Genomic DNA, 22,593 nt, shown 5'->3' with positions numbered 1-22,593 from the left:
CGGTTCAGACTCATTAATTCCTGAGTCATTTTTATCAAGTGTCTGTCTAGCCCACTATTAAAAAATTCTGATGATGAAAGATCTGCAGTCTGCATAGTTAGTCCTTCCTAGTTTAACTTTCTTTGCCCATACTTTTTTCCCCCCCAAGTACTACACTAACCTGTTTCTGTGTTGTAATTCAAGCCAGTGGTGATTATTCTGTACCCCATGGACGTGAGAATGTATTATTGCTGCCTTATTTTTTTTCCCCCAGAAAGTCTCTAGCATCTGAAGATGTTTCTGTCATCTTTCCTTGTTTCTAATTGCTCATCTTACCTTCCAACTGGAAATTATCTCCAACTGGTGACTTACACTGGTATGCAGATACTGCAGAGCACTTGATTCATACGAGAGTTGAACTATGTTCTTAGTGAAGAAAACTTAAAAGATGAACTGTAGCTTAAGTGGAGGAATGAAATAATGAGTTCTTAAACGTAGCAAGGTTGCTCTATATAGACCAAAAAGTTAGCTGTCAGCAGGTCGAATGTTCCCAATTCATAAAATTTCACATTTAAATTAAATCAGTTCCTTTGGTTGTAGTTTCTTATGAAGAAGAAAACATTGTAGTTGGTAAACCACCTCATCCTCATGCTAAAAGGCACGCAGAGCCTTCTTGCTTTTGGCAAAAGCATGAAACGCATACAAGCTAATAAAGTCTTTTCTGTCTAGGGCTTTGTCTCTCATTTATAGAACTGCAGCTAAACTGAACTTGAATCCACTGAAGCTTTGAGTGGATGAGCAAAATTACAGATATTTTAGGATCCTCTGTTAATAAACAAAAAACAAAGAGCTACTGAAAGTCCCAAAGCAAACATAAATTATCACCTTGGCCTCTTGCTGGTGATATTCAGTGTCTTAGTAGCAGATGCATTGCATGTATGTGTTGTGCCGTTGCACTTTAAAAGTATAGCTAACTGGCATACAGTTTCTTTTTTTTACTCATCATCTGCCCATCCTGGGGAAAGACTGATGTCCCTTCCAGTCTTGCTACATGCAAGAAAAATGTCATGGGAAGTTTTCATACCAGAAGAACTATTTTCAGCAGTTCAGTACTTTCCATTGACTTCCATTACTTTTAGCTAGTATTATGTTTGAGTTTGATTTAATCTGTTGAGAACTAATAGTAATCTTCCATTCCAGACAATGTTCAATTGTCTGGAATCGTTATTGCTGAAAAATGGGGGATCTAACTGTCTTTACACAGAACTTCTATGCAGACAGTGGGTACAGTATTCCCTTTCAGAATTTTTTTTTCTAGGAAATTTTTCCTGCAAGTCTTAATTCTGATCAGTTTTCTATTGTGAATGCTTCTTGATTCTTTTTCCCTGCCATCTTCCCCACCTGTAATCTTAAAACATGTCTGTGAATGTTTCTTGTACCACCTAGCTAGTTCTCTATATTGATTAGGACGTGGTGGCTGGGATTTTGGTAAGCCAACAAGTTCCACATCTTCCCCTTCAAAAATTAGGTTTTTGGTATTTGCAGTGTGACATCCTATATGCCATTTGATTCAAACACCCATCTGCGTTTGCATATTTCTCATGTACATTTCTCCTGACCTTCTTTTACACAACATCATTTGAAGTTTCTATTCCTGGATCACTTTTGTAGGCTGTCATCAAAACTGTTACCAGTGTTGGCAGAATAATAAACATCTCTGACTCCAAACTAGAACTGAGACTTCTTGTGACCATCTCCTCCTTGTGACTGGTTTAGCACTGGAGAACCTCTTGAGGTAGAGAACAGAAGTTATTTCTGGTAGTGCCTTTAACACCTTGCAACAATATCTGGAAAGAAGAGAGGCGAGAATCCCATTTCACAATAGTTCAGTTTGATGAGCATTTTAAGCCTATGACTCCTCCAGGTTGTTTTTACTAGATTTAGGCAAGCTGTTGATTTGCTAAAAATAGATTAAATAGTAGCAATAGTTAAGTCCAGAATGAGAAATAAGTATTTTGAAAGAGCTTGTAAGAGTTTTAGATCTTTTCCTACAGAAAACTATATTGATTCAACAGAACTGATCTACATTGCCCAAAGTCATAGCATTGGTTCCCCAGAATCCTAAATAAAAAAAACCCTATGTAGACTACTAGATACTAAATAATCTTTGAGTTAGTGATTGGTAGGCTTTGATTCAGGATAAGTTGAAATAAGGTCACTGGAAGTCATCTTATTGGAACTGACAGCCAAGGACAAATGTTGAGCCGTTGTCCTGCCTGTTTTCTGTAGTGGTGCTGTATCAACGAAGGTCTTGAGTCAGACTGTGGTCAAGAAGAAAACCCTCAGAAATGAATTTCTGGCTGTGAATTTGTCTTGCGTCCATTCCCATGCCCTCAAGTCCATCTGGGATGAATTGTCTGGCTTTGGCTGTAAACAAACCGTTAATTTGTGTCATAGGGATTGGCTCCCCTGGAGTTACGACACTGGCAAAATAGTCGAACGGAGTGATGCTGCTGCATTTTTGTTTTGCAGTCAGCTTTAACTCATTTGTATAGGAAAGGATTTGAAAAATGTCTGTGAGCTTTGGGAGGGAAGGGGTATGAAGAGGAGAATACTCAGGAGTCTGACTTGCCAGGAAGACCTCTCCTTTTGTCTTCTCCCCTTCTCCTACCTCATTATGTTTATATTTTATGTATTAAAATCACTAAAATCTTCATGCATGGCTATGCGCAGATAGTCTTATTTTTTGAGGAAACTGCAGTTTACCTGCGTCTCTGGGTGTTTTAACCAGCAGCAGCTGGTGGGATAGGACCAGTCCGGTGTTCTTGCATGCTTTCCTCTCCTCCCTCACGCAGCTGATGTTAAGAGGTGGGCACACTCAAGAGCTGCTAACCTTTTCTTTGCTACTAGAACACAATCATAATCTTATTAGTTTATCCTGGGTTCTGTGTAACGTTTTTTGTTAGGCCAGCAGTCATCCAACATCTGTCTGGTTGAGGAGGAGGTGCCCAAAGTATCTTGTAACACCAGGAGCAGATAAGGGGGTAGTCCTGATATTAGAGTTTGACTCACCGTGATGGCTTGAATCTAGTGGATTGACAGGCTGCCTCTGAGGCTGCCGTCTTGTTTAATGGTAGAAATAAATGAGTTATTAGCCCAAACCATACTGGATAAGGAGTTTAAAGATTGTTCTTGCAAAACCAGACCTCACTCTTACCAAACAAACCATTGCCATAGCCATCAAGCATTCATCCTCCCAGGGTAGAGCTAAGCTGCCTAGGAGAGCTAGGCTTGTTTGGATAGGCAGCAAACTAGGAACAATTTCACCACCTCCTAGTATTCAGTCCTCCTGCCCTATGAGATGTTATATTTACAGAACAGTGTCATGGTCTGAGTTTGCAGGAGCATGAAGTGAGGGGAACTTCTTTATTAAACAAGGTCAACTGACTCCAGTGGCAGTGGTGTCCTCGGTAAGTGAGTAGTTATCCTTCTTCTTGGTAGGTCACTAGCTAGCCTTAACCTTCAAGATTTTTTACAATGCATCACAGACATATTAATGCAGGAAAACAGACATTCCCATCCTACAGGACATTTTTTGTTCTTATGTGCCTGGTAGCTTGTTGTACGTGTCAGCAAAGGATTGTCGAGACTGGCTGAGACGGTGGGAGTGCATCTCTTAGCAAAGCCTTTCTTCTGTGCAAAACCCCTCGAGAGCAATTTTTTTGCCTCATCTTTAGGTTGCTGGTGGTATACGATGGTACATAAAATATCTAAAAAGTGAGGGTTTCCAATAAACAAAGAGACAGTGACTATTTGATATTAATATCCATTCCTTTATCATCAAATGCATCTCAGTATGTTAATAGCTTCTTTCAAAGTAATTTTCTGTTGTACAAGGTGTCACGATTCATAGAAATGCTCAAATAGGAATGCAGGAAGAAAGTAGTAACTTAAATAATGGACAGTTACCACGTTGTTGAAGGTGGCTGGTTACTTTAGCATTCAAGCCTGTACTATAACTGTTATCAATTGCACAAACCAATGAAACTTCTCATTCTTTGGAGGAGGCCCCAGCCACTCTTCATGGATGTATAAACACTGGTCCCAAGAAAGAAGCAGAGCAATTGCAAAAAAAATGTATATCATTGTTGGCAGTGTTAGTGAAACTGTTGTTGTATCATTTATGGGCATGGCAAGCTACTTGTCATGGTTACACTGCTGAGTAAGCGAGGACATGAGCGGGTGCTGAGGATGCAGAGCCTTTTTTGGGGTAGTTTTGGAAGACCCCATAAGATGGAGGGAGCCAGGTCTGGTGCAGTCTTATTCCTCTTGCCTTTTGGGAGTATTTTCTAGAGTGAACTGGCCCCTGTGGCTTGCATTGGTGTTGCCTGGGAGGCAGCTAGGTGGAGTGATCGGGGAAAGGATAAGAAAGTAGGCCAGGGAGTGGGCTAAAACTAAGCAGCGTAGAAGAGCAGGAGTTCAGTATTTCAGCTCACTAGCTCCCAGGGGTCTGTTTCACCTGCGTCCTCTAATGGATGTCACATCCAACCTAGAGCTGCTGAGAGACATGCTCAAACTCTGCTCCTTTGCTGAAGTGGCTGTGGGCCTGGGTGGTGTTGGAGATTGATTTGTAAGGATGCCAAATGTCCAAAGAGTATTTTACGAGTTTGCTGTTTTAGGAGTCTTGCAGGGCTGCACCCACGCCTAGTTCTGTCTTCAAAATAGCTTTTTTTCCAAAACCTGCGGTATACCTGCTTAGGTTTTTCCCTCCATGCTTCTACAAAACATCCCTCTTTAGAGGTTTTCCGCTGAGATGCTGTTTTGGTGGAAGGGTACTGGAATCGTAACGGATGCCCGGCTGATGCTCCAAGTGACTAGCTTGTGAACCATCAGGAGTGAACTCCATGTGGATGGCATGTCTGTCATTGTGGGATGGCTTTTCTTTGGTGAAGGATGATCGGCTTGTACCTTACTTCTAAGCAGCAGAAGACAGACCTGAAGTGTAGATGTATGGTAGGAAAATGCCTGAAGGTGCTCGTTACGATCATGCTTTACTAAACAAAGAGGTGGGTTTGTGGTTCAGCTGTGATAAGTGGTTGAGACCTAGCTGGAGAATAAAGTTCGTGAGTATTTATTGCCTGTCCTTTTAATGATTTTATATTTCTTTCTTATGGCTTCTCTCCCAATTCCTTAACCTTCAGTGTCTTGTTGTGGTTAAATATAGTAACTTTGAAAAAAATAATAATTATCGTTTCTGCTTTGCATAAACATTCTATGGAACCAAAACTATTTTGAAGCTTTGCTGAATTGTATGGGTGAAATTGATCTTATACTCTAGGAGTAACAGTTGAAGTGCTTGGTCTTTCATCTGTAATGTAAAACTTGTAGTGGTTTTCAGTTACCAAATAATTGGCTATCATAGTCAAATATTTGCTTGACTGTTTTGTTTTACCGTTTCTAATCTAGTTTGGACAAATTAATACTTTCCATATATTACCCACTTCTACTGCATAATAAAAACTGTTTTCTCTTTTTCTAAAAGGCTTATAACAAAAAGAAAAAGGAAACATGGGGCGTCTGTATCTTTATTGTAGCAATTGATCTGGATGAAATGACATTCACTTTCACAGAGCTTCTGAAAAGTATAAGCATAAGGTAAGTGAATTTAAGTGTGCGAATTTAGATTTCAGCAATTAACTAGTCAACATTTTTATAAAGAGAATGTTTTTAAAGCATTGTGAATCTTTGTGCGTATCAGGCTAGTTGATTTTAAAGTGAAGGTTCCTTATGGGAATTTTGAACATTTTGGTAAACTGGGTGTCAACTATTTTAGTTGAGGGAGCAATGATACTTCTTTGATTCAACTGTGATTTGCTTTGATTGTATCACACAGCTGATTCTTTTTCTTGCTCAACCTAAAGTCTTCATCAATTTAACTTGGTATAAACTACACTTAAAATATTTTCCTTTCCCTGTGTCAAGATTTACTATAAAACCTTTTTTTCAACATTAGGCTTAGGCTAAATCAAGAAGTGGGAAAAAAAGTTACTCTTCAGATAGTTTGCCAGCATGCCGCTCTTTTTCAAACATTTTAATGCCAGTCTAAATTTTGTACTTTTGTACATGCTTTTTGCTAGGGGATTGTTACTGTTATATTGTATATTCACTAAGTTCGTAATACAGAAATTAAGATTATAGGACAGTATCTGCTTTTAAGGTAAATTTAGGTGGCAACAGCAATAGGCATACCCGTGTGTTAGATTCATCTAAGGAAAGGATTCCAGTGCCGTCTGCCTAGTAACAGTGCTGTGTGTCAAAAGCATGTGCAGGAGCAGAGCCTTCAGATGCTCTAGGGTAGAACACCGGGCACGCTGTGGTGGTAACCCCAGGCTTGGGGTTAAACATCCTTTTCTTGGAAGTCATCAGTTATAATTAGACTTCTCCATGCCGCTCCTACCTTGCATCGTCTCCCAGAGCAGCGGTCAGGTCCCATGTTTTGACTTAATCTCTTCAGTCTTGACTGAATTGGAACCATGTGAATGAAAACTAATTGCATTTGTGCAGTGATGTTCAGCATGTTCCACCTGAGTACAGACCAACTTGTGCTGCAAACTGAAAGAGACTTTTTTAGCTTGGGGTTTCAAAGAGTAAGCTATTACTTTGCCGATTTTTATTTTAGCAATACTCAATTGCGTGTTAGCCATGGGCTTTTTGTCAGCTATATGGTCAATCTGGCAGAGACTTCTACCGTCTTATCCTCTAGAGCCACACAGATATATTGGAAAGATTTTTCATTCCAAGGTAAAAGAATTCCCAAATGAACTTCTGACTGTTTTTATATTCTGTTTTTTAATCTGACAAAGATCAGAAAAATCTCTCAGAATCCAATATTCTGATAAAGGATCAAAATATACTTGATACAGTTGAAATAGTTGAATATACTTGATAGCTTCCTCCTCCTTAATCTTTAGTAATCTGCTCATTTTGGTTATGAACAAAACAACAAAATGCTTTCTTGATGGCCATAATATTACATGGATGAGTAGGGAAAACTTTGGTCCCCTGTGTAATAGTATTTCCAAAGGGTGGGGCTGTCCTTGCCCCCAGTGTCTGTTGAAAGACATGGAATACCATATAATTCAATGCATTCATCTCAGTTTTCATTCCTAGGTCTCTCTTTAGCATGGATGGAGCCAAGGTTCATGTTCTTAGAGTAGTAAGAACGTTTCTGAAGTAGAACTTTTAGCTAGAACAGAAGAGTCAAGATGTCTGTGTTGGATATTTGTGGTTTTACTGGCAGAGCAAGGAAGAAAGATGTGTCTAGTTAGCAAATTCTGACTTCCAAAGATAATATCTGTGCTAGCCAAGAAAATTCTCTTTCTGTAGTAGAGCCCATATCGCAAGAGGCCTGTGCTACCTAGTTGAACAGTTTTCCTACATCTGGAAAATTTAAAGGTGGTATATGGGGTTCAAGGTAAGCAAGTAGTGTTTTCCAAAGCAAGGTTCTCAGTCACTGCTAGTTGTAATAAGAATATGCTGGAGTCAGGTGAAGTAAGGCAATGAGCTTTGGTGGGGTTTTTAAAGAGTTATTGCAGAATGGTCATTCTCAGATAATCTGGCATCTTTTTTTCCTTTTTTTCAGCGTATGCACATTTTTTCAGTTTCTGAAAGAGGTGGATGTTAACATGGATACTGTAAGCACTAAAGTTGATAGCACTGTATCAAGGCTGAAAAAGAAATATGATGTATTACTTGCACTGTACCACAAGTTTGAAAGGTAGTATATATTTTTAATTTTGAAATTATGAATTATTTATGGCTGTCAACATTTAAGTATTTAGATTTTTCAAACTGTGTATTAGAAGAGCCCATTTAAACTCTGTGCGCTAGTATTTACAGAACAGTAAAATGGAACTGTTTACATGCATTAATAAACACATCTTACATTTTACTCCATAACTATTACAATGCTTTGTTAAGCAATCCCCTTGTTGCAGAACAAACAATAGAAGGGGCAGCATGACAACTGGCTGCTAGTCCCTTTGTTAAGCTTTTTACAAATATAAGGATTGGTTCACTGCCTAATACTTTTTTTATTTAAGGGACTTCCCATTTCTACCTGCCCACCCCTCTGCAAATCCTGATCCAAGAGTTTCTTTCTAGGGAGTTCTGGAAAGAAAAAAAGCACAAATAAGATAGTCTCTCTCTCTCCCGGATCTGGAACTGAAGGCTGTTTGTTCCAGCATCTGAGGGTGTTGCAGAGCCTGCTCTGTTAGCCGTTCTCACTTGTAATCAAGGTAGATCTTCCCAAGTGGTTTAGCTGACCATACAATGAAAATTGAGGGGAATTCTCTTTGCAGAGAATAAATTGAATGTGCTTACAGCAGAGTGCTAAGAGCTTTCTGTGTGTAACTTGAAAATCAGGAGATTCTCAAATAGATGCTTTTTTTGAGTTGCTGTTACTCCAAGGTGGTAAGTTGCTGCACTCTATGCTTTAATGTGAAGACAGAGATGATAAAGGCTTTAGATCCTTTTACAGGCTAATGTGTGCTAGCGTAGATGTGTATTGGCAAGATCTGGTATCCTCTGAGGCAATTTTTAATCAGTCTGTGGAATTCTCTATAGCATATACCAGTAGAAAACTGTTTCATGTTATTAAACATTGAAGCATCATTCCATGATCCTCGCATTACTTGATCCCGTTGCTTCAGAGCGCTGTGGTATTTTTCACTTACAGGAGTTCGAGTCACTGTAACTTTTTCCTCCCAAACCACAAAAGGCTCTCAAATATCCCTTAAATGACCCTTGAAAGGGGTTAGCAGGTCACCCCTTGGTAGTTTATAGAATCAAGACACAAATGTGATATAAGTTTTATTTGTCTTTTCAAAGTCCAATCAATCACACTTACCATTAGCTTGGATAATGTGTCTATCACAACATTTTTGTGAAGTTTATAGTTGCCTTAAAGCTATAAAGTTCTATGAAAGTTGTAAATAATTTGTTTTTACCCATTACAAGCCTTTTCTGGGCTATAAAAGTGTCATTGCAGATTTACACAGGCATGTTTTGGTCTTTGTCCCTCCTCTAACTCTTCTTCACTTGCTTACTTTTTCAAAACTTGAATTGCAGTAACAGTTTTTTTAAACAGAAGGATTTGAAATTTGTGTTTTTCCTATTTTCTTTTCGAAGAAACTGAATTTATTTATTGAAGTGACATGTACCTAGAATAATTAGGAAGAAATATTATACCACAAGGCTTGCAGTGACATTGCAGAAAGAGTAAAGGTTTTAAAATGCCCTTTTATAGAGTGTTCTGTGCAGCTGTAGTGTATACTTTGCTGTGTTTTACAAGCCACTGAGTAACAATGTACATACAAATCCTGTCTTTCTGGAAGAAAACAATAACAAATTTTATTATACCAAATTAAAATTGTTCTGCTGTGCAAGCTTTGACATAAGCATGCAAGCAATAGCATTATTTCAGCTCTGGCAGGGCTTTAGTTGGTCTGTTGTTAATCTGTTCTTTAAGAGTCAGCATTTTTTTAAAGTTAGAATAATGTTTTGTGAACTGGCATATTTTTTTACTACATTGAAGTCAGAGATATTACACAGTTTGCTTTTAGAAAAGTGTTTAAAAATAATAATTTATTTTCTAGGACTTGTGGCCTTATTTATCTGGAACAACCTAGTAGTGAGTAAGTTTGACTTTCCTAAATTGTGTTTGTCAAGATAAGATGAAAAATGTGTCAGGATTTTATTTGTTAACCCATTAAGATTGACCTAAGTCATACTATGTCATGTGTTTAATTTAGATTTAGTGGGGACTTTGAATTTCAGTGAGAGATGATGAAAGCTGCAGAAGTGATATATATATATTTGATCACTTCCTCCATGAAGGATCGCCACCCAATGGGCGGGTGTCTCGGCATGGTGGAAACGAACATTTGGAGAGTGAGCTTCCTAATCATAGCAACAAATGAATGGATGAAAAGATGCCTTAGCAACTCCCAAATGAGCTTGCGTTCATGCTGTGACTGGAGAATAGGGCATTAGTCAAAGGCACAAGAGAGAAAACAGCTCGTAACAGTTAAGTGAATTATCCACATTCACTTTCTTTTCCAAGGATGATACAAATATTTCCTGATTCTTGAATGGCTTTACAGAGACTTAATTTCTTCAAATGTGTAGTCATAATTACATAGGGAATGGAATGAGATCACTAATAAAGTTAACTATATGGGAAATGTTGCATGTTGTCTTAAATTGTTCCATAGACTGAAGCGTGTTTTCAGACATTATAGTTTAAATTATTACAGAGCTGTTAATGCGAAGACTTTATTTTTGTGTCTCTACAGGATTTCTGCTGAACTCAGTTCTGTATTAGTCCTAAAAAATTACTGGATTACTTTTTTGCTGGCAAAAGGTGAGTTTTGATTAAAAGACAGTTATTTTAATGAATATTGTTGAATTGAGTTTATGGGTTTGTTTTACGTGTCCAGTATGAGTCTGGCATCCTTATTACAAATGTCCATAGTACAGGCCCAGAATGTTTTTGTTGTGTGGCTTTTATAACTGCTCAGTAATATTTCTTTCTGTACAATTTGGCTATTCTTTTAACTTCTGTTACTTCCTGTGTATATAAATATATTTTTTCCAAGCTTTATAAGATTTTTTTTTTGTACTTTGAAGGTTGGTATTCTGTATTTGAGTCTATTCTGATGTGCTTTATAATCTGCCAATATTTTAATAATGGATGGTTACCTGAAAAGACTGGCAGAATTTTTTAAATAGTTTTATGTATATTATAAATATATAAAAATATATATTATAAATATATAAATATATAAATAAATAAAATTTAACAATAATAAGATATTACTATAAGAGAAGTCCCTGAAATTATATGTACTACAATTCTTCCTTGAAAAGGCTGAAGTTCCAGTTAAAGCTGAGTAATGAAACAATTATAGTAGTCCATGGAGTCCTGTCTCATCGTACTATTCCTACAAAAAGGAATGAATCATGCATCTTAATTGCTGCTTACTCCAGGTCTGTGTTATCAGCGAAGTGTACACATCTCTGCCATCGAAATCGGTCTTGGATCAGCTGAGCTTCGTGGAGCTTTTTCACTAGAAGTCTCTAAGCATAAGCATAAAGCAAAACCCACAGAGTTTTTCTAGCCTGCCTTTTCATTGAGAATAAGGAAAGCTAAAATTTAGCAGCAAATAGATGAAGTGACAGGAGCGCCTGGGTGATGCTTGCTAATTCTGATAGAAAATAAATACAAAAATTGCACGTGTAAATAGAGCACAAGTAGTGGTCTGTAGCTGTTCTGAGTCGCTGTTGGCTTTCCAAATGTTTCGTGGTGATGCGCGCCGTCTTGGAGTGGCCCTGTAGGTCTTCTCTGGCATATGAATCATAATTTGGGAACAGCTGGAATAATGTAGTTTTAAAAGTGCTCTTCATGCTAATATTTGTGTGACTTTTAAGTCTTTTCATATGAATCTGACAGACTAAGCATACAGTGTGATAGCATGTTTTGAATTTCTCTTCACTACATACTAGCAACTCCCACTTTCTGAATACTTAGCAGCTTTCACAAAGCTTGTGTAAGACCACAGAAAAGAAAGTGAGGAAGAATTGCACAGAAACAAGAGGTACATGTAGGTAAAGTAGTCTACACAGTTACTCCACTGTAAAATGAAAAAGAAATAAGGAAGGAGCACTGAGAGGTAGGAATTTTATGCACAGTAAATTTATTTATATGTATGCTATCTCTAAAGCAACAAACCTCTTAAGAACCATGAGTTTTAAAATCAATAGCCTTTAAAGAACGCTGGTGTCCTGCATGATGCTTTCTGAATTCTAATTGTAGTTTTTATTAAATGAACTTCCAAATCTTTATTTTTTCAAAATTACTTTTAAAATTAAGTCAACCATCTCACAGAGGCTTTCTCTACCTTTTTAAACATTTGCAGGTAAAGTGTTGCAAGTGGAAGATGACTTGGTGATTTCTTTCCAGTTGTTGCTGTGTGTCTTAGATTATTTTATCAAACTGTCACCTCCTGCTATGCTCAAGGAACCATACAGTAAGGATTTTAGTTTTTTGTTCACTAAAGTAGAAAGTAAATTGGTTACATTTCTATTAAGAGTAATGCTAACATTCATAATTAATATAGAAAAACTTCTTAAGCTTATTGAAATGGATTTTTTGATGTTTTAGTTCAATTTAGATGATAGTGAACTTGAATTAAATTATCTGAATGTGGCAGCGTATTTAATATCATTTGGGTTTTTTTCTGTTTGGACCATCCGTTTGCTATGTCCTCTGCCCATACAAGTTGTTCAGGGGCTTGTTAAAACAGCAGTTTTACTTCGCTAAAAGAATTCAGGTTCTAGGTAGATGATGCCTGAGAACTATTATTTAGGTTTGCTTTGAGTTACAAACCAAAGAGATGGTGGTATGACTGTTATTTCATTGACATATAACAATATGATGACAACAGAAATGTGCAAGATACCGGACTGTACAGACATCTAAAAGAAATGTACGGTGGATAGAAAACCTAATTGCACTGATAGCTCAAAATAAAACGGTAGAGGTAAAATGTAGATAGCTTTGCTTTTATTACATCCCCTTTGTTATTAGCAAGTGTCTCTATTTTAAGTAAAAATATAATGGGTCTTCACTATAGAAACTTCTGTTCAGCAGTAACTTTTTGTACATTCAGTTTTTATACCTAAAACCTGGAAAACCTCACTAAAAAGACAGAGAAAGTAAGCATTTATGTTGGCTTTCAAAGATAGAATTCTATTTTTGTTGAATATTTTCTTCTGCAAGCTATGGAATTATATACTGAAGCATTTGGAGCCACAGTATGTAGAAAACAATTTTTTGATACTAATTAGTTTATCCTCTGCTGGGTTTGGATGCGACACTAGTACTTACAGCCTAAATCTACTTGCTTTATTTCTTTGTTTCACAACTAAATATCCACTTGGGTCATAATGTCATAGAATAGATGATATATTCACTGCTATATTCTTTAAATTCCGTGTTTTGGAGGATATTTATCTGACCTAGTAATTATTTGTTGCAGGTAAGAACAAATAACCTTGCTTTTATTCTAACGCCAAGACAAATAAAGGATGCGAAAGGATGGACTTGGGGCAAGCAAATCCCTGCCCTCCTCCAGTACTATTTTGAATTTAAATTTGTCCTTAATAGTGGGACAGACATACGCTACTGCTTATTTCAGAGGTTATAAAGCAGATCTCTTTCAAAGAACACGGAATTGAAACTACCTGGTTTTGAACTCTCTGTTCACACTGATTTTTTTTTTTAGTGAAACTATGAAGACTAGGAGCTCATTATTAGAAACAGTTTGGTTCTGTTCATTGTATCTTGAAAAGAAACGCTGCCACTTCAGACTACATTGCAAATATGGGTGTCACTGTCATAAGTGTAAAGCATTAGATTTCTAACTTCAAGCTGTGTGATACGTGCAGATGCTGTGTAAACTGTCAAACAGCGCTTCATTCTTTTAGCGAGTAACACAATGTATTGTTCAAATCCTCGTGACCAAGAGGCTTCATGTTGTGCTAAATGATGTCAAGCTTTATGATCTGACTACGGTTGAGGGCGATTAAGATGCAACCACCCGAGCAGTGTAGTTTGTCAGATTTTCTCAGAACAGTTATCAAATACCAGTGTAGTTACAGATGAGAACAGCATGCTGATCAGAGTGTCAGTTTTAAACCAACAATATTTAATGATATTAACATACGTTATTAATATAGTTCACATATTTGAAGCTGACAATATTGACGCCAGCTACTTTGCGCTTAACAAAATTAAATATATTTACCTCACTGAATTAAGGTTTTTTGATATCTTCTTCAAGGTGAACTTGTTTGTTCCTACTTGTTTGCCTGGGGGTATTTGGGGAAAGGAGGAATTCCCTGCAGAACCATATTCCAGGTTCCCACCAGCACTTAAGTCCTGCATTACTTTTATTGACCTTCAGACATGTAGAGTGAAGTTACTCTTTCAGCTCCTTGTTTTACATTTCTGTAAAAATAGAAAAAACAGTTACTCATCTGTGAAAAGATAAGATTTCCTAGCTTTGCAAAACAGATGCTAATGTACAGCTATGTACAAAAAGTGCTACTACATTCTGTGTTGAATAGCTTTTTAAAAGCAAAATATCCAAATACTGATATAGGAATTTAAAAATTAGTTTTCTTTTTGTATAGGTTTTCTGTAATGAAGGTTTCTTACCCAGCTGAACAGATGAAAAGGGAAATATTTAAGAAGAGGACCTGAAAAATCGTATAAAAATTTAAATCTCTTAGGTTTAAAAATTTAAATCTCTTCTTTCTTAAGACGACTCTAACCTTATGATGGTTCTGACTATCTTTCCAGAGTCTGCTGTGACTGCAGTGACTGTTAATGGTTCAGCTCGAACTCCAAGAAGAGGTCAGAACAGGAGTACACGTACTTCAAAGCAAATTGATACCGATACAAAAGTCATTGAAGTCCTTTGTAAAGAGCATGATTGTAATTTAGATGAGGTAATGCCTGTGTTTTAAAGTCTGTTAGATCTTGCTGTTAAACCCCATCTGGAATATGCATTTATTTCAGTGGTCTTTTTAAATCTCAATACTTGTGCCTGCTTAACTATTCTCTCAAGTTCAATAGTGAAGGTATTCTACCATTCTGTAGTTTCTCTAGTAGGTAGTTAAAAAAAAACCCACAAAAAAACCCAAAACAAAAAACAAGCCCTTTGGTGTGGGTGATAACTTTGCCAGGGAAACTGAACTGTGAAGAATGCAGTACGAAGTTACAGGCTGATCACAGCATGTAGCGTGTGGATGCAGGGCTGCTCTGATGGGGTTTCACAGCTGCATCCCACGATGGGGAAACGTACACAACAAGCACATTGCTTCTGTGGGGGATCTTAAAGACCCCATTCCCCTTTTCCTTTGCTGATAAATCTATTCCTGTGTAAAAAGGACTGATTTTTGAATATCCAAGCAGGTGATGGAAGCAGAAATATAAGAGGGCTGGGAAGAGTGCAGTTCTTTCCCAGTTTAGTCATTTAATGTTCCAGCAATGGATTACGCACTGCATGCTTGCATATCACTGTTTTGGATATGTAAGCAATTTCATTTTTGCTTTATTGAAAACAAAGCACAGTGCATTACAAAAGTATCTGAGTTTCTTTATATAACGACATGAAAGCAGTGTATGCATGGCTGCCTCTGTACATTGCTAATGTTACGCTTTTTTCTTTTTTTTTAGGTCAAAAACGTGTATTTCACAAGCTTTATTCCTTTCTTGAATTCTATTGGTATTGTAGCTTCAAATGGACTACCAGAGGTAATTGGAGGAATTTAAGACAGTTCAACAACAGTGCTTTACTTCATGTCAAATTGCTTAAGATTCCCTTTACGCATTGATGAAGTTCTAATAGATTCTTTTAAAATCATCTAGCAAAATGCATTGTTCTTCAGGAATGTGCCTTAGCAGGGATTCCAGTATTCATGGAGTATATTTAGCTTTTACATTTGAATTTAATAAATGAATTTCCTGAGGCTGAACCAGTGCTTTCGCTCAAAGCAAAACATGACATAGGAGTTGCATATCCATGATCTTGGTGAGGCCATTAATCTAAAATACAGCTATTACAATATCAGGTCTCTGAAGTCAGGCTATAAATGCATACAGTCTTAAATTACACACCTTAATTTAAATGTAATTGAGACATGTTACTGTAGTCGTGTTGGAGAGAGATCCAAAAGATTAGGCTCAGTTTCACAACTGGCAGAGTTTGGACTGCTGTGTCCATGCAGAATTACTTTTATCTTACTGAGTTGTAGCCTGGATGCAGCACACTACCTCTATGCAATCACATGCAAGAGTGTGCCTTAGTAGGTAACTTCTTGCAATGTATTTACATCCATCATTCTTAAAAGAGTAGGTTTAGCTGTGGGTCAGCGATAGATGTGGTCACCTGAAAATAAGCAGCTCTGAAGTTTATTAGATTGAAGGTCTGCAAGATTCAGCCAAGTATATGTTCTGTTCAGTTTCATAATCTGTTGCAATCTGGGACAAAATACACTAAAGATCTTAATCTCTTCCAAAATTAATTTCAGGGTATCAGCAGTCTGTTTAGACTTTTTAATTTACGGGTATATATAGTTGGGAAGCCCTGTATGAACTTCCAGGCAAAGGTCCTTATACAGCCTATTCTCAAATCAATGAGGGTTCTCATCCAAGGCTGCTCAATTTAAGCGCAGTATCAAAATTACCAGTCTAAGACTCTGCTGGTGAAAATTCTATAAAATGATGCATTTGAAGAAAAATCCGGTCACATGATCCTTGCTCCTGAAACTTGAGTGCCTGAGGGGATGTTTTAAAACAAAGCAGAAAGTTACAGCTGTATTTCAGAGGTAGTCAGTTCATATATGTACTCCAACTAACCAGTTGTAGCCAAGTTCATCAGTACAATAGGGGATATATTACAATAGTAATATGGGACATTTAAATTTACTTTAATGTTCATAAAAAAAACACTGAGATTTTGATAAATTTTAATGTTATTTCCAAAACAAGAAAAGCTTTTGAGGCTTAATGTTGGTATTTCATTTGTCTTCACTGTGTGTTTGATGGTCAGGCTTTATGAACTGATGAATAGATTGATACAGAATTCTTATTTTTGGCTGAAGGTTTTTTCCCAGTTAGCCCAGTACAGCCATTTTGTCTAAGAGCTGCTGTTTTTTGCAGCGAGAATCTGAATTTTCTAGAAGTTTATGAAATACTGAAATATTTCAGACAAAAAGAACACATAAGCCATTAGGAAGATAATGAAAAATGAAAAGATAACGAACTTTTAAAATTAAAAAAAGTGATAATAGGAATTGAAAGATAATCTTTGATTTAATAGTCCTAATCTCAAAGTTTTAACCATGAGATCAGTTTGGAGCAAATTCATTTGGCAAAGGTAAAAGGAGAGGATGAGGAGCAAAGCTGTGTAGAAGGTATTTGCAGCTTGCTTGCTTTTTCTTGGGACTGGGAGGAGACTAATTTGTGTTCATATTATGCACTGTCGCCTGTTTTTCTGGCAGGAATTTGCCAGAGCACAGCATCATTTAGTATGTTTAAGGGCTCAGGGAACAGATAATTGAGGTGACTGCCTACTTCTGCGGGAGCACAGCAGCAGATTTGAAGTGGAGGCTAGTATCTGGCACTGATAAAAAAAATTCCAGACTTCTAGTTAATGTTAGTCACTCAAAACCAAAAAAAACCCAACCAAAACCCAACGAACTTTTCCATGTGAAATGGAGTCATATCAATATGGGATCTAATCAACTAAGAAACGTTTACCAGTAATATAAAAAACAACAATGTGGATATGAAATAATGGTCTATGTTTTTGTAGAAATAGGTATGTCTCTTAAGAACTACATCAGTACAAATATTAATATGAAATGGGGAAACTGTTCTTATACTCACAACAAGAAGGTTTGAGTTTGGGTCTTGGTCTTCATCTCCAAACCAGAAGAGACAGGGACCGAGCCGATTGTCCGACAGCTGTTCTAAGGGCAATTATTTTACATTTCCTGCTCCTGGAGACACCTCTTTTTTCTGTAAGGAAAGATTTAAAAGCCTGGAAATGTTAGTTTGATTTGCAGGTCTGCATTCTCCCACTGTAGCTATTTTTAGCTCTTTTACAGTGTCAAGACCTACATTTCTTCAAAAAGGTCTCATGATCTTGGATTGTTTTCTCTTATAAAAGATTATCTTTGTTTGCGTGTGGGAGTGATAATTTTCCTTGGTATGTTTCAGCTGTTGTGTAAGAAGTGACTTTGTGAGCTCCAAGGTCATTCTCTTAGCATTTCGGCATTGTATTCATGAGGTAGGACTAGCTTATATTATTCAGTAAATTGTCAAACTTGTTCCTATAAAATAAAGTTGGGGTTTTTTTTCATTGTTTTTTGAGGTTGATGTTCTCTCGAAACAGTATGACGAGCTCTATCTCAAGAACAAAGATATAGACGCAAGATTATTTCTGGATCATGATGAAACTCTACAGCCTGATGTCACAGCATGGTAATATTTCCATTTACTGCTTTCATTTTATAATAGAAAATGTGAACTTGCGTTGTTTTCCGCCCCTTCTCTGTATCCTGTTGACCTCTTAGATTTGTAGTCCAGCTAAGGTATTTCTGGCATCGCCAGCCTTGCTTTACATTATCGCTTAAAAAATTAGAAAACATATGACTGTGACTCTACCTAAAATGTTTGGAAGCTCTACTCTAATTCTTACTCTGTGCAAGCCCCTGTCGTCCAGGGGAAGCTGAGGAATCGGGAGGAGGAGGCGGCCGAGGCCCTGTCATGCTAGTTGACTAGATATGCCCGAGGCGGTGTTATGGCACTGGGGGGCCAGCTGGCATGGAATGGCTTGCGTCCTCACTGTCCAGATCCTCCTTCCTAAAACCAGATGGTGGCATTTGGAAGCTGCCTGCTGGGAGTGGTCCTCAGCCCATTCTGACTTCTGACCTGTACCCACAAATTGTTTGGGGAATGGTGGTTTGCGTGGGACAGAAATGTGCTATGGATGTTTTAACAGAATAAACAGTTGAGTACCAGTGCCTAGGCACATTCCCTGGTGCTGTTCAGTAATACAGATGTCATGGACCTGTTGGAGCAGGTCACAAAAATGATCAGAAGGATGGAACACCTCTCCTATGGAGAAAGGCTGAGAGAGTTGGGGTTGTTCAGCCTGGAGAAGAGAAGGCTTCGGGGAGACCTTATTGCAGCCTCTCAATACTTAAAGGGGGCTTATAAGAAAGATGGGGACGAACTTTTTAGCAGGGCCTGTAGCAATAGGACAAGGGGTAATGGTTTTAAACTGAAGGAGGGTAGATTTAGACTAGATATAAGGAAGACATTGTGTATGCTGAGGGTGGTGAAACACTGGCACAGGTTGCCCGGAGAGGTGGTGGATGCCCCATCCCTGGAAACCTTCAAGGTGAGGTTGGACGGGGCTCTGAGCAACCTGATCTAGTTGAAGATGTCCCTGCTCATTGCAGGGGGGTAGGAATTGATGAACTTTGAAAGTCCCTTCCAACGCAAACTATTCTATGATTCTCTTTGATTTTTTTAGTCATACACTTAAAACTCAGTGGTTCCTGACAATTCAACGTTTCCATAACTTGATGTGAGCTCATGATGTGTTTGTGACTTTATCTATGCTAGAAAAATACATTCATTTGAAATTGGATCAAAATGGAGCTAATACCAGCTGTACATATAAATTAAGCTGTTTGTAAGTAGAATTCTAGGGGAGGAAAAAAATCCAGAAGTTGGAAGGGAACTTTGGAGGTCATCTAGTCCAACATCCTGCTCAAAGCAGATCTACTTGGGAATTTAAATTACATTGTTCTAACAACTGGAGTGGTTGGACATCTAGATCTTGTAAAAATCTGTTCTACAATCTTCTCTTCAGATTAATAAGTCTTCATAGAAAACAGTCTTTCTTGAATTACATTAGTTCTTCATAAGTTTGTTTTCCATTTCTGTAGCTCACAGTTGGAGAGGACACCACTAAAAAACAATCCAGATGAGGAACTTAATCTTATACTTCCACAGACTCCTGTTCGGTATGAGTTTTTCTTTTAAACAAAAGAACACAGCTTAATATCCTAAGTAGAAATATTCATCTTTAGAGTAGTTGGTTTAATTTTAAAGCAACTGTTTTGTTTTTCATAAAACAGATGTGGTTCTGGTCACTAATGAGCAGTGAGCATGTACTGAGGGGTGCTGAGTGCCCTCAGTTCCTGGTGAAGTTGCTGGAAAACAGGGGGAGCTTTTTCTGAGTTGTCTAAGAAGTGCAAGATGTCTGTAAAATAGATTACTGTATTTGTTCTTGTGAGAATGCACTTTACACTTCCATGGTAGTACTTTTGTCTGCTATACTTTCATCTTCCTTTCCCATCTTTACTCTAGCTCTGTATCTTCTGGCTTCCTTTCCTGATACCAAATTGTATATGCACACACATTTCTTCTCCCATGTTCTTTTTCTTCTTAGTATTGTTTTCTTTCTGTATGGGAAGATTAACATTTCAGAGTGCCAACATTTTTTTTTTTTCCTGTACTGGAAAGATGAACATTTCAGAGTTCCAGTAGACTTCCAACATATTTTGGTCTATCGGGGAAATGGACAGATATGGTAGAAATGTGGTATTAATTGGAGATTGTTTGATCTACAATCAAATGCAGAAAAACTGCAAGCTTGAATTCAGTTAACCAAAGGAAAGGAGATTTGCATGTACCATTTTTCCCTTGTGCCACACAGTTTTTTGAAAAAATGAGTGTGTTTTTGCCTGATGGTGCTTGGAAATTCCTGGACACTCAAGAACTAACCAGCTGTGTCACTGCAATGCCATGTGCTATGTGGACAGACAGAGAAGTGTTCACACAGGCACTCATTCTTAAGGTGTCAGGTTTAATAAAATCGGACAGTGAAGTTCTTGTTCCATGCTTGCTGTATAAATGCCTTTCATTTTAGCATGCTGTTGAGAGAAGATAAAATATTGTACACTTAATTATTACATCAATTTTCTCAAATGAGTAAAATTATTTTTGTTTTTATTAAAAATACTTCTACAGTGTTTTTATGCACGTGGAAGAATGAATTAGAATCTGGGTTTGTGCATCCACTATAAATCTACTAAATGCCATCTGCAGAAACAAATTGTGTTCTAGCCAACAGTAAGGTTCTGAAAAGCTTCTTCATAAAAATAATAAAAGGAGACATGCAACTGAGATATTGATCAGTATATGAAAGAACTTTTGATCGCCTGTGACTGCAAAAGGTATTTGATTGCCTTAGTGGTCCCTTTTAGTCTTATGCTTCTCATCTTTAACTAAAACAGCAATGCTTTTTTATCCATAAAGGCATCAGCTTGCGTATCGGTTCCCAGACTGAATGTGCGGTATCAGGAACTAGACCATCTATAACATGCGGTGTATTTAACAAGAAGGCCATTGACAACAAATCCCATTTTTGACAAATGTAGAGAGCTTGTTATTGACGCTTTTCAGTTATACTAGCATTAAAAAAAGCCCTCTAACACTGTGAAAGATGCTTCATTAAAGTTCTTGACACGGAAGTCTTAAAGTCCAGGAGTACCAAGTTTCTGTGTTGCTAAAAATTTGAAATGTCCTAAACCAATTTTGATCTTGAGAGGAGGTCTAGTGATATATTTAGATTCTCTCCATACACTTGGGCTTTTCTCTGAGTTTTCCAAAACCGATGCCATTTGAGACTGAAGGCTTATTCACCAGCAGTCATTTGGGCTGTAGTAACTGTTTTTCATAAAGCCACAGAACTGTCACTAGATGGCAGTAAACCTTTAATCACCAGCATAGAGTGGAAGGTCTCTCATCAACTCTTCCTGCATTAAGTAGAACCCCTTATAGGTTATGTTGAAAGCACCATACTTATTTCTTTGAATCTTCTTATTATGCCTTCTTTCTGGACCTAGACACTTAGAATCTGCTCTAAAGCCCCCTGAAATTGGTGAGAATCTAATAATTTTCATCAGTGGATTTGTATCTGGTCATTTATATAGAAAGCAGTAGATAAAGTGGATGTAAGTACTAGGTCAGAGCATAATGAGAATGGGTTGTGTTTTCATTTTAGTTTTTTCCACTGTCTTTATGCTTTTCCTTATCACTAGTAGAGTTTTGGCAGAAGTGATTTTACCAAAACCTCCTAAAAAGTAGGTTAAACAAAAACGCATCTTTGCACTACTACAGTTATAATGATTGAACATATTTTTCTTCTTTCTCTGCTTATTTTCTGAGTAATATGAGCCAAATTGAGGTTAAACAGCACAAAAATTTGAAACAAACTAACAAAGAAAACCCCACCAAAAACCACAATGAAAAATTCAGAAAGTAACAATACTATTGTTACACTAACCTTTCTAAAAGAACAGAAACTTAATGCTATTGCTTAATACACAACTTGAAACATGTTTTAAAAAAAGCCGGGTCACATTAGTACTTATGGATGCACTGGATTTGTTATTAGTTCTGTATGCATGTGCAAATAATAAAGGCAGAACAATACATGATATCCCCAAAAGTTGGAAATGTGGGCTGTTTAGATGCTAGCTTATGCACATACCTTCCTGTCTTGTATGACAAGATCATTATTGTTCTTATTTTCCCACCTATAGATATTTCAGTCACCTCCTGGATAGTACATGCTACTTGAGAAGAGGCCATGTTCTGTTATCTTAAAATAATGATCTTTCTGAAAATCATAAAAAATGTTTGTCATCAGGATTTCAGTTCTAGAAGAGAAACTGAAAAATGCTTTCTTCAGAGAGAAATACACTCACCCTAACAAGGCATTTAACTGTCTGTGGAATAAACAACAGGATCCTATGCACTTCTCTCCACAGTATTCTTAATTCTTTAAATTATTACAGCTTTTCTGAAATACTGCTGTTACTTGGGTTAGCTTTAGTAGTTTTCTACGTTAAGACATTGGATATGAATCAATGGATATTACTTGTGGTTTTGAATCTGTTTTT

The 22,593-nt window shown here is 37.3% G+C and overlaps 1 protein-coding gene across 1 annotated transcript in view; it reads left to right on the top strand.

The window, feature by feature from the left end:
* RB1 (retinoblastoma 1) overlaps positions 1-22,593 on the top strand; it is a 91,552-nt gene that overhangs the window by 9,839 nt on the left and 59,120 nt on the right. The window contains exons 3-11 of the mRNA XM_009319982.1: positions 5,522-5,634; positions 7,622-7,756; positions 9,636-9,674; positions 10,335-10,402; positions 11,958-12,068; positions 14,405-14,553; positions 15,284-15,361; positions 17,985-18,094; positions 19,570-19,647. Of these exons, the coding sequence (XP_009318257.1) occupies positions 5,522-5,634; positions 7,622-7,756; positions 9,636-9,674; positions 10,335-10,402; positions 11,958-12,068; positions 14,405-14,553; positions 15,284-15,361; positions 17,985-18,094; positions 19,570-19,647 (881 nt within the window). The remainder of the gene's footprint in view (positions 1-5,521; positions 5,635-7,621; positions 7,757-9,635; positions 9,675-10,334; positions 10,403-11,957; positions 12,069-14,404; positions 14,554-15,283; positions 15,362-17,984; positions 18,095-19,569; positions 19,648-22,593) is intronic.

This window comes from Pygoscelis adeliae, unplaced genomic scaffold, assembly GCF_000699105.1.
Source record: "Pygoscelis adeliae isolate BGI_AS28 unplaced genomic scaffold, ASM69910v1 Scaffold32, whole genome shotgun sequence".
NCBI classification, from domain to species: domain Eukaryota; kingdom Metazoa; phylum Chordata; class Aves; order Sphenisciformes; family Spheniscidae; genus Pygoscelis; species Pygoscelis adeliae.
Note: the sequence above shows the minus strand (reverse complement) of the source record. Positions and strands in the feature narration are given on the sequence as shown.